This window comes from Coloeus monedula, assembly GCF_965178545.1.
Source record: "Coloeus monedula genome assembly, chromosome: 6".
NCBI lineage: Eukaryota > Metazoa > Chordata > Aves > Passeriformes > Corvidae > Coloeus > Coloeus monedula.
In genome coordinates this window covers 44,617,743-44,636,835 of record NC_138786.1, presented here as the reverse complement: position 1 = coordinate 44,636,835, position 19,093 = coordinate 44,617,743, and the positions used below count along the sequence as shown (strand labels likewise).

The 19,093-nt window shown below is 38.1% G+C and overlaps 1 protein-coding gene across 1 annotated transcript in view; it reads left to right on the top strand.

Moving 5' to 3' along the window:
• SEL1L (SEL1L adaptor subunit of SYVN1 ubiquitin ligase) overlaps window positions 1-18,717 on the top strand; it is a 36,422-nt gene extending 17,705 nt beyond the window's left edge. The window contains exons 12-21 of the mRNA XM_082284490.1: window positions 897-965; window positions 3,439-3,516; window positions 4,650-4,712; window positions 5,522-5,609; window positions 5,846-5,994; window positions 6,576-6,741; window positions 8,200-8,274; window positions 9,888-10,060; window positions 13,377-13,505; window positions 14,744-18,717. Of these exons, the coding sequence (XP_082140616.1) occupies window positions 897-965; window positions 3,439-3,516; window positions 4,650-4,712; window positions 5,522-5,609; window positions 5,846-5,994; window positions 6,576-6,741; window positions 8,200-8,274; window positions 9,888-10,060; window positions 13,377-13,505; window positions 14,744-14,947 (1,194 nt within the window). The 3' untranslated portion in view covers window positions 14,948-18,717. The remainder of the gene's footprint in view (window positions 1-896; window positions 966-3,438; window positions 3,517-4,649; window positions 4,713-5,521; window positions 5,610-5,845; window positions 5,995-6,575; window positions 6,742-8,199; window positions 8,275-9,887; window positions 10,061-13,376; window positions 13,506-14,743) is intronic.
• The last annotated feature ends 376 nt before the right edge of the window (window positions 18,718-19,093 follow it).

Here is a 19,093-nt window from a genome sequence, read left to right as displayed (position 1 = left end):
ATGGTATGTAGCGATTTCAATAGCCTTGTTCAATAAAACTTAATCTTTATGTGACTAGAAGATGGAACTGATTTTTTTACATAATTAGTTTAACTATCTCAGAAGTGAGAATGTTATCACATGTACAAAAGCTCAGCCAGCTCCAGTGCTACCTGATAAGAACAGTTCTTGTTTTTGACAGTCTTTATGATGCAGTGAGCATGCATTAGTGATGATAATCTAGAACATTTTGCTTCTGCAGACAAAACAGTGCAACTTTAAATACTAAAGATATTAAGTGTGCATAGAAAATAGAACTTCTGCCGATGTAAGCCAACCTAGCTACTCTGCTTATGGAAGTTAAAATAGTTAACCTTGTCTTGAGGTATGTATTGAAAAAATGGAGAGCTAAGGATGTGCAGTCCTGAGGATTATTTCATCCAATACAGTAATTATTTAACAGAAATTATTTACTGGTCATCATATTTAAAATACCTCAAAATGACTGCTTCAGAAGGGCTCAGAGATGATAGTGAGTGGTCAGAAGGAGCTATAACCAAATTCTGTGTAAAAGTAGAATAGGAATTGGCAAATCTCACCTATTCTAAACAGGATTTGATGGTACAATAAGAAACTAAGATTTACCTGTGTAGCTTGCGCATAGTAGCAGTTGTAATTTGTTGGTTTTTTTCCTTCTGCTTTTTGGAATACACTTATTAGAGGGATTGCCGCTTACTATTGCGATTATATGAGTGAAGAGCCCTGTTACATATATTAAATTAGGTGGGAATGATAACTCTTATTGCCAGAAGAACCTGGTAATTCGGCAAACAATCTACCTGTCTCTGCTCCATTTGTGAGAAAAGTTACTCAAATCATAGTCATGGTAGATAAAACATTTGTTTTCTTCTCTACAGCGAGCATTTGAATACTTCAATCAAGCAGCTAATGCTGGCAATTCCCATGCTATGGCTTTTCTAGGAAAGGTAAAATATGAACACCCTCAAATAAGGAAACTGACTGCCTTGTAATGAAAAATAGCATATGTTTCCTACTTTCTGATATCAGGCAGTCTAAAACTTGAATTCTGGAATCTAAGTATTGACTTTTTGCTACTGTTTTGAATTTTTCTGCAAGATTTGAGTCTTCTAGTCTGTTATTTCTTGTCTAAGTTTCCTTTACTTTCCTTTTGTTTTTTTCCAAATAGTGCTTGAACTAGAGAGGGGTTTTTTTTAAAATCAAATAATTAAATACCTCAATGTCCTTTTTTTGTGGTGGAATTCAAAACTCTAAATAGGCAATTCTTCCCCACACATTGTGAGGGGAAAAGCTACACTTCTCAAAACTTTGCCCAGTAGGAAATAATAAGTTGAGAGAGGAAATGGGAAGGACATTCTTCCCCTTTCATTCTATGTAGAGAATTGAGGCGTCTGAGTAAAAATGGCCAGTAGGCCTGTACTTGCTCTATGCTAAAGCCTGAGTCTATCTGCAGGGTACACCATTGTTTCAGTTTTCTCAGATTTAAGGCCTTTTTGTCTAGGGGCAAATCTTACCTGACCAATCTGGTTACCTTCTGTGATGGAGTGAAAGCAATGGTCAACAAGGGAAGAATGACTGATGTCAGCGATCTGGACATCTGTAAGGCCTTCGGCGTGATCCCATACAACATCCTTCTCTTCAAACTGGAGAGATGTGGATTTGAAGGGTGGAATATTTGGGGGATAAGGAATTGGCTGGATGGATATAGCCAGAGAATCGTGGTCAATGGCTCAATGTCCAGGTGGAGGCCAGTGTCAAGTGGGGTCCCTCAGGGCTCTGTCTTGGGACCGGTGCTCTTTAATACCTTTACCAGTGGCGCAGACAGTGAGATCAAGTGCAGCCTCAGCGAGTTTGCAGATGACACCAAGCTGAGCAGTGCAGTGACACAACAGAAGGATGGGATGCCATTCAAAGGGACCTGGACAAACCTGAGAAGTGGACCCATGAGAACCTCATGAAGTTCAACAAGTGGAAATGGGAGGGCTGCACCTGTACAAAAATGAGTACAGACTGGGAGATGAACTCATGGAGAACAGCCTTGCGAAGAAGGACTTGGGGGATCTCATGGGTGAAAAGCTGCATGACCCAGCAATGTGCACTTGCAGCCCACAAGGCAAACAGCATCCTGGCCTGCATTTAGAGAGGAGTGGCTAACAGGTTGAGGGAGGTGATTCTCCCCTTCTGCTCTGCCCTCATGACACCCCACCTGGAGTGCTGTGTCCAGGTGTGCAGTCCTCAGCACAGGAAAGACATGGACCTGTTGGAGTGAATCCAGAGGAGAGCCATCAAGATGATTGGAGGGTTGGAGCACGTCTCCAATGCAGGCGGGCTGAGACAGCTGGGGTTCTCCAGCCTGGAGAGACCTCATTGCAGCCTTCCATTACCTAAAGGTCTTACAAAAAGAGGGAGAGCAACATTTTGCACAACAGATAGTGATAGGACAAGGGGGAATGGTTTTAAACTGAGGAGAGCTTTAGGTTAAATGTTAGGCAGAAGCTCTTTAATTCAGAGGGTGCTGAGGAAGTGGAAGGGGTTGCCCAGAGAAGTTGTGGGTGTCCCATCCCTGGAATTCCTGAAGGCCAGGCTGGATTGGGCCCTGAGCAACCTGGTCTAGTGGCTAGCATCCCTGCCCATGGCATGGTAGTTGGAACTAAATGATCTTTAACCCAATCTGTTCTGTGATTTTTAGTCTAATATGTGATTGGCAAGCTGCTGGCAGTGATGATGATGCATTACTGCTTAGAAAGGTATTTAGGTCACTTGTCTGAGATCTGGGTTGCAGACTACCTTCAGCCTGTGATGAACTAAATCCTTATTACTCCATTTGAGTACCCTCTAAGGTTAGGCTACAATAAGCACCAGCTCTAGCTCATCTTTTTCAGGCTGTCATTGCAGTAGAGGATGCAAAATTCATGTCCTTAAAGCCTAAAAAATAGCATAATGTGCTGTTCAAGGCACCTGACAGAAGAAATTGCAGTTCCTGCTTTCTCTATTGCTTGAGTGTTTTGTCACTAATACATGTTGAAGAGTACTATATTTAATAACCAATTTTTGCTTTGTTTTCACAAAGTATTTTGACTGCCAATACAGTTTGACTTCCACTGGTCTCAAGGTTTTTGCCTGATACATGTTTTTCACTGCACTGTGGTAGAAATTAAAAATGAAGGGTACCATCATGAAAACTTTTTAATTTTATGGGCAGTTCATTTTCCATTAGAAAGTTAAACCCTCTGAATTTTACAGCAGAGGGATGTATTTGCTGCTTCTGGACAAGTTTTACTGATTATTCAGTAAGGCAATAGTCAGAATAATCTAAGTACAATAGACTCCCTCACAATATGTAAAATGAAGATGCTTCATGGTCTTCATGCTAAACTGACTACTCTTAGGCTGTTCTTCAGTAAAGGCTTTCTCTTTCAGATGTACTCAGAAGGAAGTGATGTTGTACCTCAGAGCAATGAAACAGCCCTTCAGTATTTCAAGAAAGCTGCTGATATGGTATGATTATCTGTAAGCTGCAACTACAGCATGTGCACTAAGAAGTTGATTAGCTCTGAAATGCTTGAAGTGCTTCATGTGCTCTTCCATGTGTACATGCCTACTCCCAGCTTCTGTCCCAGATTAATTAGCCCATAATCTTGCTTGCCTAAGATGTCAAAAACTGCTCTGGCCATGGTGCTTCATGAAGATGTGTTCAGCATAAGGAGTCTAACTCCCGTGAATAAGAGTCTAACTCTATTTCATCAATATGAAATGCTGTCCACCTAAATAGTTCCAATTCTGTGAAGTGCTAATTTTTGTTAATCTGAAGTTGTCTCGTCACAGGAATTTACAGTGCTTCTGTTTTGTGAATATATGATAGTTTTATATCTCTCATCTCATTGGACTGTTTGTTTTCTGGGATGACATTTTTTGATCATGTTAATCCTGTGTATCCGTCTTTGACCTATCCTTTATGGTGGTGATTGTACAGTTAAAGCGTGAGTAGTCCTCCAGGAAGGGTGTTTAGCATGTGAAATACAGTAGATCAAGTTCTGAAGGGACTGTTGTAAGAGAACTGCATTCATGGTTCTTACATTCCACGACCAGAATGCTGTTTCACATCTGTGTACTAAAGTGAGGATGTCTTAATGTGCTCATTCCCTACATTCACTGAAGGTTTCTGATGTGTCCCGTTGCCTGTCCTGGCACTGAAGGAGTGCCATAGTGCCTGCTTTTGCAGGGGCAAGGGTTAGTAATGCAGCCCACAGGACAGCCACCATTCTGCCCTTAAGACAGGTTCTTAGAGTTCCTGGAGTTGATTTGGGAGCTTCTGCAGCATTCAAAACATTTTGAAGTTAGAAAAACTAAAGTAAGCTATTAATGCCTCATCTTTCTAGGGTTGTGAGTTCTACATCTTTTATGACCCTGTAGAAGTGCACAGTATTTCCCCGTTCATCATCTGTGTAGTTACCATACATGAACAAAAGTTACCATAGATGCTGTTTCCTCCCTAAATAACTATTACTAGGAGTAAAAAATAAGTCTCTCTTAGTACTGTATGCTTTAGTGATGTTAAAGGCATGCCAGATTTGAAAGATGTAGGCGTAGGTTTTGCCTTTCTTTGCAGAAGTGTTTTTCTGTGTTTTCAGGGTAATCCGGTTGGACAGAGTGGATTAGGAATGGCTTACCTCTACGGAAGAGGTGTTCCAGTGGTAAGCTTTTGACAATCATCTTTCTAATCATAGGTGATTGTGTGACTTTGTTGTCAATAGATTTTTTTTTTTCTGGAGTGAAGTACCGTAGAAGGCTTAATTGTGAAGATTTCTGTTACACTGAAAATTTCTTGAGGAAATCTGTAATGTAAAAAAATGTGCTATGAAATTAGCAGCTATGAAAGAAACATCCTGATTTTCCTCTCAAAAGTTTGAAAATGTTGCTTAAGCTATTAGAAATGCATAGAAGTGTGCATTTTAGCAGGAGATTTGAGCTTGTCTATAATTTTCTTGTGAAATAAAACAAATCCTAACTGTCCCCATTTTGTGTCTCTGGTGGGAGTGGAGGAACACTTTGAAACTTTTAATTAGTTCATTTACTTTATTTCTTTTCCCACAGGAGGGTTTCTTGTCAAATGTTTTATATTTAGCTGTGCAAACAGATATTCTAAAGTTGAATTAGCCCAAAGTTTAGGAAGTAAATAGGTGTTCTAGAAACAGAACAGAGCTTCCATTCTGTTAAGCATAACTGTTCATAGCAATGCTGTATGTGGATGCCAGCTTTGAGATAGCTGCAGAATTTCAGTAGGCCAAATATAATTGTAGTCTATTTCATTTTTTGCTTCCAAATTTTGAACAGGGGAGTATTTTCACTGGAAAATCTTGCTGTAATTTTTCTGTAAAAGAAAACTGTCCTTACACGTAGGCACATGCATATTTTCTCTCTTAAACTTTTTTATATTGCATATTTCTCTCTTAAACTTTGGTGTATTGCAAGGCTCTAATGACTGGACCAAATTTTCCTGCAGAACTATGAGCTAGCGCTGAAGTATTTCCAGAAGGCTGCAGAACAGGGATGGGTTGATGGACAACTTCAGCTGGGTTCCATGTATTACAGTAAGTGGCATCAAAACGATTTGCAGGTCTAAGCACCTGCCCTTTCAGTCACTGTTCACTAGGTGGCAGAAGTGTGCATACACTGCATGTAGAATGGGCTTACTACATTGAACTTGTTTCTGGTTTTTCCTAACATTTTCACAATGCTTTTCTTGACTAATTTTTAAAAGTACTGTATTTCATACAACACTGCTTTTCAAGAGGAATGAATAGCAATGATTTAATCTTTCTTCTAGATGGCATTGGAGTCAAGAAAGACTATAAACAAGCTTTGAAATATTTTAACTTGGCCTCCCAGGGTGGCCACATTCTGGCTTTCTATAATCTGGCTCAGATGCATGCTACTGGCACTGGAGTGATGCGGTCCTGTCATACTGCTGTTGAGGTAAGGTCACCCATTTATAAAGGTCAATAATACTGACTTGCAAGAGATTGGCTATAACCACATAAGCCTATATAGGACATTTCCAGTAGTGACTGCAGAGTCAAGTCTATCAAAAGGGAAAGTGATATATTAGCAAACTTGCTTGTATTTCATGAGAAAAATCTTTGGCTTTTGTGTTATGTCAGATTTGTATTTGCTTTATTAACTTTGAAGAAAATCAAAAGAATGTAATACAAAGCAAGCATCAGTATTTTATAAGTACCAAATTCTTCTTTTATACCTCGATTTAAGTATAACAAAAAAACTAATGCTAAAGAATAATTCTGAGTAAGCATCTGAATCTTACAAGTTACTATCTTTACTTACCAGGAACCTTACACGTTACTAAGCATCTATCTGCTTAGCAACTTGTATCTTAAATTAAGCCTGTCTTAAACAGTGGAGTTTGCCTGTCATGTTTTTCATGTGAGATATAAATATTTTGAACAGGCATCAGAATGTTAAAGGTTTACTTCTTGCAAAACCTAAATTTTTGAAGTTCCTGACAACCAGTATCCTCCCCCTTCCTTTTTCCTCTGCAGTTGTTTAAGAACGTATGTGAACGGGGGCGTTGGTCTGAAAGACTGATGACTGCCTACAACAGCTATAAAGATGGTGATTCAAATTCTGCTGTGGTTCAGTATCTTCTTCTGGCAGAACAAGGCTATGAAGTTGCACAAAGCAATGCTGCTTTCATACTTGATCAGAGTAAGAATCTGCATATGTACTGAAAAGGGTTTTTCTGGAGTTGGGATGTTAGAACTTAAATGAAGCTCTTGTCCTCTTTCCTGCTCTTCACACTGGAAAGCAATCAGTTTTCATTCTCTCTTCTAAGGATGACTTCCTAGACTAAAAATTTAATTTCTGATGTAAGGGTTTTTAAATGGCTTAGGCAGAGTCTTTAGAAATTTGCACAGTGCTAAAAATTCTCTTCTCTGGATTTCCTAAGCACAGTTGTAAAAGTAGGAATTGCATTAGGTTTACCTTTGGCCTGTACTGTGCATGCATGTCTGTGTCCTTTGTTCTTTCTCTTGTAATTCATATTCTCAGCATCTTCTTCTTTGTGTGACTTTACTGATGCTACTCTTGAAGCAGGGATGAGGAGCTGCACAGGTGGTTCTGTTAGATTTGAAAAAAACTTGTCCCATGTGCCTTACTGGAACTAGATGGCTAGAATTTGAATTTATTAGAGTTTGAAGTCATAGGGAGACAATGGAAGTACAATGACAAATCTTTCTAGAAACTGCAAAACCCAATATTTTAAACTTTCTCTATACCAAATCTAGGTCTCACTGCCAGCTTTATATCTTAGTATTGAAAGCACCTATTGGTGGCTGATGGGCTAATCTAACATCTTAATTTCCAGTTAGTGTTTTTCAAAGGTGTCTGAGTGAATCATCCTTAGATAAAGTACAGTAATGACAGTCTTGGCTGGAAGTGCATGCTTGCAAAGAAATGGCATTTTTCCCTGGGTTAGAACTCTGATTGTTTTTACTCAGCTGTATTTGCATCTCAGCTGAAGATTGATTTTAAATTATTTTATACATTTTATACAGAAAACCTGTGTGTCAGCTGTGAGATAGTACAACTGAAACCATAATTACACTAGAAGTTCAGGTTACAAATCCCTTGAATTGTCTGAACTCTGATAGTTCATGAACCCTCAAATTGTGGCATGAGCAACTTCTGAAGTAGCTGAAGCACTGCTGTGTAAAACATGCAGTCTCTGGCTGGTTAAGGAGTTTAAGCCTTTGTTTTACTTTACTAGTCTTGGGTTTCAGATGGCCAAACTATAACAGGTTATACTTCAACCTTGTATTTGTCACAGTCCAAATTATGTGCTCTTAAAACTTGCATCTTCTGCCATTCCTCAAGTATGCATCAGAATCTCCTACAGCTGGAATGGCAGAGATGCTTGGTAAGCAGTAGTTCAGGGTGAAATTATATAGTCTGTTCCTAGCTCTTCTGTGGGCAGATAAATGGAAAGGCCATATGAGTGATAGGGGTTTTTATAAGTTTCAGATGGGTTGAATCTTGTTTGTTCTATAACACAGATTGCTTCAAGTTTTTTACTTATTTCAGCAGACTGAAGATGAGCAGGGGGCTTTTTGTGGTCGTGGGTGCATATACCATGGTTCTATTTAACTGGATTCTTTTCTCTTTTAGAAGAAGCTAGCATAGTAGGAGAAAATGAAACCTATCCTCGAGCTTTGCTTCACTGGAATAGAGCAGCTTCTCAAGGTATGCCTTTACTTCACAATTCCAATCAGTTTATTTTTATGTTGAGGAATCCATTTAGTGTAGGTTTGCAGCTGCAGTAGGAGCTGCAGGTTGAGGTCTGGGTGGGAGGAGCTCGAAGCAAGGAGCCATGAGCTGCCGACCTTTTGCATAACAAAGGTCCTGGGGACCTGTGGCCCAGCCAAGTGACCAGACACTCAGAGACACAGCAGAGTCAAGGACCCCAGACTTAAGTATGAGCAGTGTGAGGGTATAAAAGCCTAGGGATTCCTTTGTTCAGGGTTCCTGCTGGGAAGTATGAGCTCAAGCTGTTTTTTGACTAACAGTGTCAATATGAAATTGTTTAAAAGCTTCAGGCATCTGAGACTCTGCTCTTGGAAACCCAGGGTCGAACCAGTAAGGAACGCTTGCCTGACTGTGTGACTGGAACAAGTAGGGAGTCAAGTACCCATCAGCCCTTGGAGCCACCCACTGCAAAGAGGAAGGGGCTTCAGTCCCCACAGTAACAATATGTAGTGGTGAGAGTGTGATGGCCTGAGTGCCTCCCAAATGGTCAGACAGGAAGGTTTCCTTAACATTTAGTAGAGCTATTAATGTCCAATTTCACAGGTTTTGTTATGAAACTTGTGAGGAGGGAACGTTTACTTCCTTCTGTTCAACAGAAATTGTATCCCAGGTAGGATAGATGGTGTTCTTTGTTCCATTGTTAGCTATAGTGTCATTGCAATATGCTTGCAGGTCTGAGCCTTTCTGTGATTCTGAAGACTAGAAGGACTAAAATACAAATGTACCGTGTGTTTCTTTTGCCGTTCCATATGGAATACATAGCAGCATTAAACAACATGAGCAATGTTTATGCTGGCTTTTCTAAAAATATATCTGCTTTGAAAAATAGATCCAGAATCCTAAAGAGTAATTTGTTAATAGTCATCATTTATAAGAAATGCAATTTCCTATTCAAAGTAACCAGAGTCCAGTGATGAAGAATGCAGCCTTGATGTCCAAACAACACAAATTTAAACTCTGGCGCTCACGATCCTATCCTAAAATAAGCAAAAGTGAACTTAATGATGAAATATCTTGAGGTGTCTAACTTCCAAATGGGTGCATCTACACTAATACCTGTGTACTAGTTTTTTACTTCGGAGTATCATGCAAATAGAGCCTAATTCAGACTTCCAAGGCTTTTAGTTGAAAGTTAAGAAATTGAGATGATGACGTGGATGATGAGACACTATTTTTCAAGTTTCCAGTGTCACTGCTTTTGAAACAAAGTTGAATCCTTTAATAGCCCTATAACAAATGAAAAGTTTTTCTGTAATAAGTGACAGATTATGAACATGTTACGGATTTTCAGCTGATACCACTTCACAGCAATAAAAATGTTGGTAGGATTACCAGGAAAAGATCTTATCTGTAAATAGGAATTGGTTGTGTTTTGGTTAGCTTAACCAAATTTAAAAAATAAAAGCTGTGTATGTGAGGGGGCAGTGAGAGGTAAACAGTGTGTACAAACTGAAAAGTAATACTAAAGCTCTTACTGCATTTTCATAGGAAGCCAAAAGGGTTTCTTTGCCTAGCTGTTTTATCCATTTTTGTTGTTTCTTGATTTATAGGATATACTGTTGCAAGAATTAAACTTGGAGATTACCATTTTTATGGGTTTGGTACTGATGTTGATTATGAAACTGCATTTATTCACTATCGACTGGCATCAGAACAGCAGCACAGTGCTCAAGCAATGTTTAATCTGGGCTACATGCATGAGAAGGGATTGGGCATCAAGCAGGTGAGTAAGCTGTAGACTGAGAGTCTCCTTCATTAGAGTACATTTGCTTATGTTTGGTTACTACTACTGGGCTTTGGGTACTATATAACCACTTAATTGGAATAAGCATATCTACCAGTACATTCACCAATAGGCAATGGACAAGAATATTGACTTCACACTTAACTATGTGAAGTAATGATGCGTAGACAGGGAAGAAACATTTGCCCAAAACTGTGGATACTGGCAAAATGAGTGCCATATGCTTCTGTAATGCTTTCAAGACTTTGAAGTGTAGTGAAGTGAATGCAAATCATCTCCAGGCTCGTGGCATTTTAGTACAGGATTATTCTCATCCTCTGGAACACTGGTTAAATTGTTTCCTGTATCATGACATTTTGAAAACAAGGTAACAAAGCATAACCACGACCAAATTATATGTGGTTTTTCAAGTTAAGCAAACTACATCACCTAAAGACGACAGTGTATCTGGGTCTAGGAACCCTGTGGTGTGTTGCTGTCCATGAGTTAATTCTTATGGGATCCAGAGCAACATATTTCTGTATGTGTCAAAATAATGTAATTGGCAATTGCATACTAGTTTTGAGCAGCCTACCTTAGCATAATGTATGAATTTAATAATAACTTGACCTGAAACTGTAAGAAATGGCTTAATTTTCTGTATTTTCAGTGAGCTTCAACTTTTTTTTATTTACATATTCACCTTTTAATTATTCTGTTGGTCTGTTAAAAGAGCAATTTTTGTTTATTTTCCCGTAAATTCCTGAGAAAATATCTGAACAAAACAGAGCAAATCATAGGTCAGTATTGTTACTTTGGCAGCATCAGGCAATCAACATTTGAAAAATGTGTAATGACCTAGATGTAGGAGTGACAATACAGTAGACAAACTGCATTTTTTTAAAGTTTGTTTTCAAATGTTGCTTTAGGATTGTTTTCCCTTTGTAACTGAGCCCTCAAAAGTAGTTAACTTCAGAAAATAAGTCTGTGGCTAAAAGCAACAATGCTAAAGTTGGAGGTTTTCTTAAAAAAAAATTATTTCAGGCATGGACTTTTTTCTTTTGCTTCTGCCTTGAATACAACACAGTTTAGATCAAATAATAAAAAAGTTTGAAAAAGTTATTGCATCATGTTCAGCATGATGGGAAAAATTATTCCTAATGCTATCATTTGCACAGAGTATTCTCCAACCTGAAGCAGAGATGGCTACACACAGAGAGCTAAAATGCATGCACAGAGGCTCGTGATGAGCATATATAGTCTTCCTTTATGCAGAGGAATAATACTTTCTCTCCTTCAGATCTACTATGGAATGAAAAGTTGAATTGCAAGGAAAATAGGTAACTTAGATATAGGAAAGGAGCACTGAGAGTGTCTAAGCAAGGAAATTGCATGTATAAAACCAGTCTTAGTAATTCTGGACATGTAATGTCCTTGCTTTCTGCATTCCAAAACCTTACATCTGTAAGATGAGAAGATGGAGATTTAGGACTGACTAGATAAGGCATGGGGCTGGGCCAGGATATTCTGGAAAAGGCTAAGACTGAGTTTTGCTTGAAGCAGAATATTTGGCTTTCCTTTCACAGACTGGAAATTGCTGAATTATGAGCACCTCTGAAAATGACTGACAATTAAAATCATATTTCCTGATGCAGTAGGATGTCTACCACTAGAGGCTCTTCCACTAGAGGCCTGTGGATAGGACATATAAACTGTAGTAGCACTGTAATATATAACAAAATTGGGGGGTTAGTGTTTTGATGAAAGAAATGTGTACTTTAAATCTCTCCTCACCTAGATCCATGTCATTAAGATTGCAAGCACTCCAGAGTTCGGGAGAATGTTCCAATAAGGTGGCCTGCACAACTTCAGGGCACTGTTCATTCTGGATAAACATGGTATTTCGTAATGTGGGGATTTTTTTTTCCCCACTAAACAGCTTTTGCCTTATTCTCACTTATTGAATAAATAGTCTTTTTCTTACATATAGAATTTCATGCTACACTTCCTGTACCAAGATGGTTTTCAAACTGAGATCAGGTCAATGCCAAATATTAAGCCGTTTCAGAAATCTCAGACATGTACACTTAGACACTCTTCATACATTTAATGCTGTCCAGTCCCTGAGGCTACATGTCAGAATGAAGACTGTTTCCATATACTCCTCAAAATTAAGAATATGTTAATTATATTATGGTCTTAAGATTTGGTGTGGTATTGCAGTGCTATTTGTATGTTATAACTCAGATTCCTATGGTTTGCACTTTTCTGTCAAGTAAGAGTGAAGTATGCATAAGCAGAATGAAGTGCTTGCTAATTAGAAATTAAAACAAGCCATTATTTAGGATCTCCTTTTACACCAACACTAGCACAGTACCAAGGAGGTAAGGAAGCTCTTTTAAATAGCTATACAGAAGATTGACTTGCCAGCCTCAATGAGTATTCAAAGTTGTTCTATTGAATTAAACTACTAAAATGTGAGCTATTACATCTCATTCATTTAATGTATTGATTTTCATACTGTTATTTCCCCAAGTGTTATGGAACTAAGCTTTGCTGTATCAATGATCAGAAAATCTTCATAAAATGAGCATGTGATGTGAAGTCCTGGAGATTTCTCTTATTTTGAGTGTCCAACTTGGAACACTTTCAGAGGCAAGTCTTACCCAGGCTTGTTCTTCATGTCATTGGGTGAACACAGCCAGTTTGTATCCAAATATCCTAACATTGCACAGTATGTATCTGTGGCAGAGCCAAAAAAACACTGAACAAACAAGGAAAGTTAAGCTATTGAGTACGTGTACCCTCAGTCCTTACAGTCACCACTTTGTTTCAATTGCCACCAAAGAGAGCACTAAGTTAAGCTCTTCCTTAAGTTGCTCTGTGCTCATACTTTTGCCAGGCACTAATGCAAGTTATGTGCCTTTTGGACATAGTGAAATCTAATTTGTGCATATGGGCAGAAGTGGTTAGAAGCTGCACTACACAGCAGGCATACTGTAATGTAACCAAAAGGAAATGCTGCTGCATATTCCTCTGGAACTTGAGTTTTCTTAGTCTGTCATATTTTGTGTGGTATTGAATATGTTAGAGTGTACTAGAGTTACCTAAATATTTGCTTTGGTTTGCAGCAAATAGGTTGAATATGCTACTACTAATCTCTTTGTGAACTTCAATTCTAGCATCAGTTAAAATAGCTTCATCTCAAATTGAAGCTTCCATTTAGTTGCATATTCAAAGGTAAACATATCTCAGGAAAAAATAATTATGGTTAATTTTTCAAGCTTTTCAAAACTGAGCTTTGAATTTTCTTTAGGATATTCATCTTGCAAAACGATTCTATGACATGGCAGCTGAGGCAAGCCCAGATGCTCAGGTTCCAGTCTTCCTAGCACTTTGCAAGCTTGGAGTGATTTATTCCTTGCAGTATATACGAGAAATCAATGTAAGTAATGCAGAATTAAAAGAACACAGCAAACGTGTTTTCCATTTTTAAAAGAAGCTCAATTTGTAATCTTTCTTAAGTAGAAGTATTGCTTGAGCCTTCTGCAAACTTAGATTTGTTTTCTGTTGTTGCATGTTAAGAAAGTCACTGAAGCTTTGATTCCTATTTGTGCAATTCTTTGAAACTGAAATGTGTACAGCCAGTGCTCTTCTGTGCTCTTCTTCCCTTGAAGAGACTTTCTCAAAACTGTTTGACTGTTCTTATTCATGACCATCTGCTACCAAAGTGAAGTAGATTTAACTGACATAATTGCTCAGGGGAAAAAAAAAACCTTTTTATACCCCTAATTCTCATGCTATTTTATATTCAGCTGTAACCAACCCCATTAGAGTTGTGTTTGATCTATGTGGGGGGGAAAAAATGTATTTGTGTTAGATAGTTTAGGTGTTTTGTAGAGTTTTTACTGTGTGATGGCCCTGGAAAAAAATTTGTCTGAAATTAAAGTCTTTCCAATATTTCTCAGTGTTCTGACATCTTACTGCCTTTGTGGATTAGTTAATAAATTAAAATGACATGGAAGTTACTACCACTTAGAGCAAATGTAGTTTCAAGCCATTTGGCAAAGTTCGACAAAATGTAGCAGTCTCAAGACTGAGGACTTTCAGGGGTGGACAGTCAAGATATTCTTCAGCCAATTGGGCAAATACCCATGTAGCACTCACAGAAGCTAGTGTGCAGAACACAGCTTTTCCCAGTTTTAAGTCTGCTGATGCAGATTTAAGTTGGCACTGACTGTAGTATCATCCGATACAGTAGCAAAGCAGAAAAGTGCATATTGGCTAATGCTTATGCAAACAGAGTCTTACAAAAAGGTACTTCAATCAAAACTAACAGTAAGTCACTTTATTTCCCTGTCCATTACCTGCACAGATCTCAGCATTGTACCACACAAGTGTCCTGGGGCTTAGTGCTCTATCATTTATGGGAAAGCCCCAAAACTCCACAGTGAGAACGTTAGTCTCTAAAATAGAAAATAGAATACCTCATTCTATATAGCATGGCTCTTCGTCTTAGTGGTATTTTAATTCCTGGAAACTAAGAATGTCACTGATATGGTACTATTTTTCAGAGAGGAAAAGAGCCACTAAGTTTTAAAAGTGGTACAAGTCAAATTTAAAATCAAAGTAACTTCCCATTTGTATTCTTTGACATGATGATGTGGACTTCTTCTTTCTTAGATAAGGGAGGTATTCTCACGTATTGATATGGACCAGCTGCTGGGGCCTGAGTGGGACCTCTACCTTATGACTATCATCGCCTTGCTCCTGGGAACAATTATAGCTTACAGACAAAGGCAACACCAAGCAATTCCCAGACCAGCAGGACTGCGGCCAGCTGTGCCTCAACAAGAACCACCCCCAGAGCATCAACCACCACAATAGCAACAAGAGCCTCAGTGAGAGAACTGGATTTTTCCATAAGGAACAATTTTCATTGTGAATTAGGACTTTGGATCAACAGTCCCTCCCCCAAAAGAGGCGCAAAGAAGTTTAAAAAAAAAGTTTGAAAGCTGCTTAGAATGATGCCTTTTTTCAGGGATAAGAAAATTATTTTGAAACTGATTTGAATGTTATTTCAGTGCCAATGGAATAACACTATGGCTTTTTTCATGGAAACACAAGAGTGCTACTACAAAAATGTTGCCTGCTGTATTTAGTTCCTCTTTATTCAGCGTCCTTTTCATCTCCCAGAGAGACAGAAGGATAGCAGTGGAAGGTTTTTGCCTGCTTGATAGCAGTTGCCCTTTATAAAAGTAATAATAATGCATTTATGGCCAATTTAAGTCTAAGAAGCTGAACTATATTCAAATTCTAAAAAGTTTAGAGCTGTTAGGAACATAAATCCTGATCTGCATCCCAAGTATTTCTAGTCCTTATTTCATTATTTTTTAGTATTTCTTACACTTTGGTCTTTTATGCTATCTTGGATGGTTTAACATAGATTATTGATAAACCCTGTAAAACTAAGCCAGCAAACATGCCACTCTCCATTTGTGCTTTTTTGTTTTGCGTATTTTCCTCCATTCCCCTTAGACAGCTCTCAGCAGTGAGTATGTAGCCTGTGAGGTGGAGTGGGACAGATTGGATCTGTACAGCTTGTCAGTTGAAAACTGTCCTCACAGCGCCCAGATCTCACATACTTCTAAAACTTTTCAGGAGCCTGTGTACTTTGCAATATTTTATGACATGAAACCATATTGGTAGTGTTCCTAAATTTAAATTTGTCTTTACAAAGAGGCTGAGTCTAGATTGCAGAAAGCACCAGTATTACTGCGCACATTGAAGAAAGGAGAGAGCCAGATATCTCAGTGAGTTAGCTGACTTGCTTTTAGAGTTGGAAGTTCTATGCTTAATTTTCAACAATCCTGTTATGGATTTGCACTGCAAGAAAGGAATGTGTGTATCTCATGCACGCATCTGCTTAATGCATCTACAAAAATGAGCCACAAAAATGCATACTCTCTACAAAAGGGCATGGGTTTATGCCAGCGATGCTACTCCAAAGCTACAGGGGTGTTCTGGCTGTAGCCAACCTCTCTTGTACCTGGCATAGATGAAAGTTACAGTAATGTTTCTGGCTGTGCCATCTCAAGGACCTCTTGTTACAAGAAAATCCAAAGAGAAAGAAGACTAGTGGTTTATGGCTTCTTGATGCCGCCAGGTCAATGTAAAGGCCTTTTAATGAGTGTAAAGAATATGACCTGTGGACTGATGATTTAAGACTGCAAGAAGAATCTTCACTTAGTGATGATTTTCATTGAACTATAATTTCCGGGCCTGGGGGTGGGAAGCAGTGGGGGAGTAGTTTAGAAGCACGAAATGCAGAAGTGTCTGTTCTTTTTTACCAATGGTAGTTAAATATTTGTTTCTGTACTAGCATTAAACCCTCTGAATATACCATCTTAAAGCTGAATGAATACAAATGAGGAGGCTTTAGCTGCTTTCTGACAAAAGCTGTTGTGTTTAAAGGGTTAAGGGCTTCTTTTAATGCAAATGTTTTTCCAGTGTATTGGCAACAACATATCAATACACTTCATTTAGAATTGAGATTTTGGTATGTTTCATACTTGGTACATTTGCAAGGAGATCATTGCACAATAGATCTCTAGTTTGGGATAGAAGATAAACAATCCATTCTTTTGTAAATGGGAATGTCACGGATGACTAGTATTAAAGGTACTAGTATTATAGGTAGAACTTCTCAGTACTTCTCAATGTTTATGCTTGTCATATGAAGACAAATCTTTAATTTTAGTATGGAGGGTTGCAGCATGTGGTAGAGGAATGTCTTGTTCAGTCTTAATCATCACTAGCAGATGAAACAGTATTGAACTTAAATATAGTGTCTTATATGTACAGCATTTCCCAGCTGCATTTCTAAGATATCTGTGACTTCTGAACACTCCCTCTGAAATATTTTTGCCACTGTCACTTAATAACTCTTTTTAGCTTGGCATGAATAAATTAAAGATTATATGGAAAATGTTTTTCAGTTAAATACCATTGGTTCATTGGTATTGGTCTCTTAGGCAATTTAACAATTTTGTTACTGCATTATTAAAATGTTTTGGTTGTTTGATCTATTATAACTAAATTCTAAAAGCTCTGTCCTACTTGCATGAGAATCTCTCATCACTGCTGCTATAAGACAGTCTAACAGATGATTTCCAGTGAATCTGATGCATTTTTACATCCAAGAAATCAGCAGAAGAAAACAATTGAAGATCAGCAAGCTATTTCGTTTTAAAAAACTGCTTTTTGAAGGAGCAATAAGGAAGTCTTTCTCCTGCTTTTTTCCCTTCCACCAAATTACTACCACTAACTTTTCAGATGACATTCATTTGAATGCAGTGGTAGAAGAAAAAAAGGTACTTACCATAAATAATGGCAAGTTAACTCAGGGATTAAAGAAATGAATAAGTTTTCTAAATCAGTTATCTACACCATGACTTAAGTTTTTGTGACAATCCCTTGCTACTCTGTTCTGAAACCTGCATTTTGAGGAAAGTATATTTAACTCTTACTAGCAATATGTTCCTTGTGCACTCAGTTAATCAAGCATCTTTTTCCTAAAGAAGCTGAGTTGCTCAGTTTAATGCAGTGAAGTACTTTTTCCTTTTGGTAGCACACAGGTTATCTTATAGTTTATATGCAGGAGTATTTTAGAAGGGAAACTTGATTTAAGAGAAGCCTTTCTGGGTGTGTTCAGCATGGTTTGAATCGAAAAGTTGTATTCTTTGTGTGTAGTAACATAGGCCAGAGCCTGCCTATTTGACCTTCCCAGACACATGCTCTTCTTTCCCTGCCCAGAAAATGGAACCACAGAGCAGTAAGTGTTATTGGTGGGATTTCTATATGTAGGAAAGCTGTGGGAAAATACGGAGAGACGCATTGTTCTGCATCTCAGATTATTAATCAAAGACATTAGCTGTTCTTGCTAGTTCAAAGAAATGCTGAACTGTTGAGAAAACAAGATTTTAGTTCATCACTGGTGAAACTTGTCCCAGAGCTATATGTTGAAATAATTTTCTTGCTTTATGTTGTCCATCATGAGACAGTGTAATAAAAGGTAAGGCCTTTGATACAAACATCCCCATGAGACACTTAGGAGTTTTACTCACTTTTTAGCCATCTTCTATAAGTCAGCTGCTCTTACTAAAAAAAAAAAAAAAAACAAACCACAACTATCAAATGTCAAATGTTATTAATTTGGAAGAAGAACATTAAGATATGGCTTGTGAAAGGACTTTAAGACTATGCATTATCTAATTTCCACCTATTATATGCTAGTTTTGGCCTATAAAAGGGGATTACACTCACCTTTGCAAGTTGCTTTCCTTTTAGATAGGCAACAATGAACTGAAATTCTATTTTTGTTTCAGAGAATATTAAACTGAAAAGATTTAGTTTGATTTGAACTACTGCAAATGCGTATGGCAAATAGGAACTATTGGGGGGAACCCTTTGTTTTTATCAGCTACAGTTCTTTAAAGGGTCTTGTAGGAGTTTTGTAAATTTATTTTGTATTTAAAATCAGTATAAAGGCTGGTCAAATGTAATATAATTGTGTAAACAAATTCTGTTAATAGAAAGATGTACAGATTCATTTTGTACTGTATCTTTAATCTTGTGAAATAAAGATACCACCTGTGTGGTTACCCTCAGTGTTCACAGTGGTTATGATAACAGAGGATGTGAATTGCTGGTCATATGCACTGGTATATGCCACTGTTAAATGCATCCCTTCCTATAAAGATTGTCATATTTCTTTCACTTCCATTCCGTAGGAGGAGCATAGAAGGTGGAATGGGTCATTATGCATTTTGTCTTCAGGTGTACTAGAAACTTGCCTGCTGTGTATATGTGTGTGACAGTGTATATAGCATTTGTACCATGCCTGGTAGACACAGAACTGCTGTGTGATTCAAGAGTCGTGACCAGTAACTTCAGAATTACTACTGCATTTTCAATACTGATACAGGGATAATTCAGTGAGTTGGAAAGAGATACTGGAGGAGGGGAGGGACT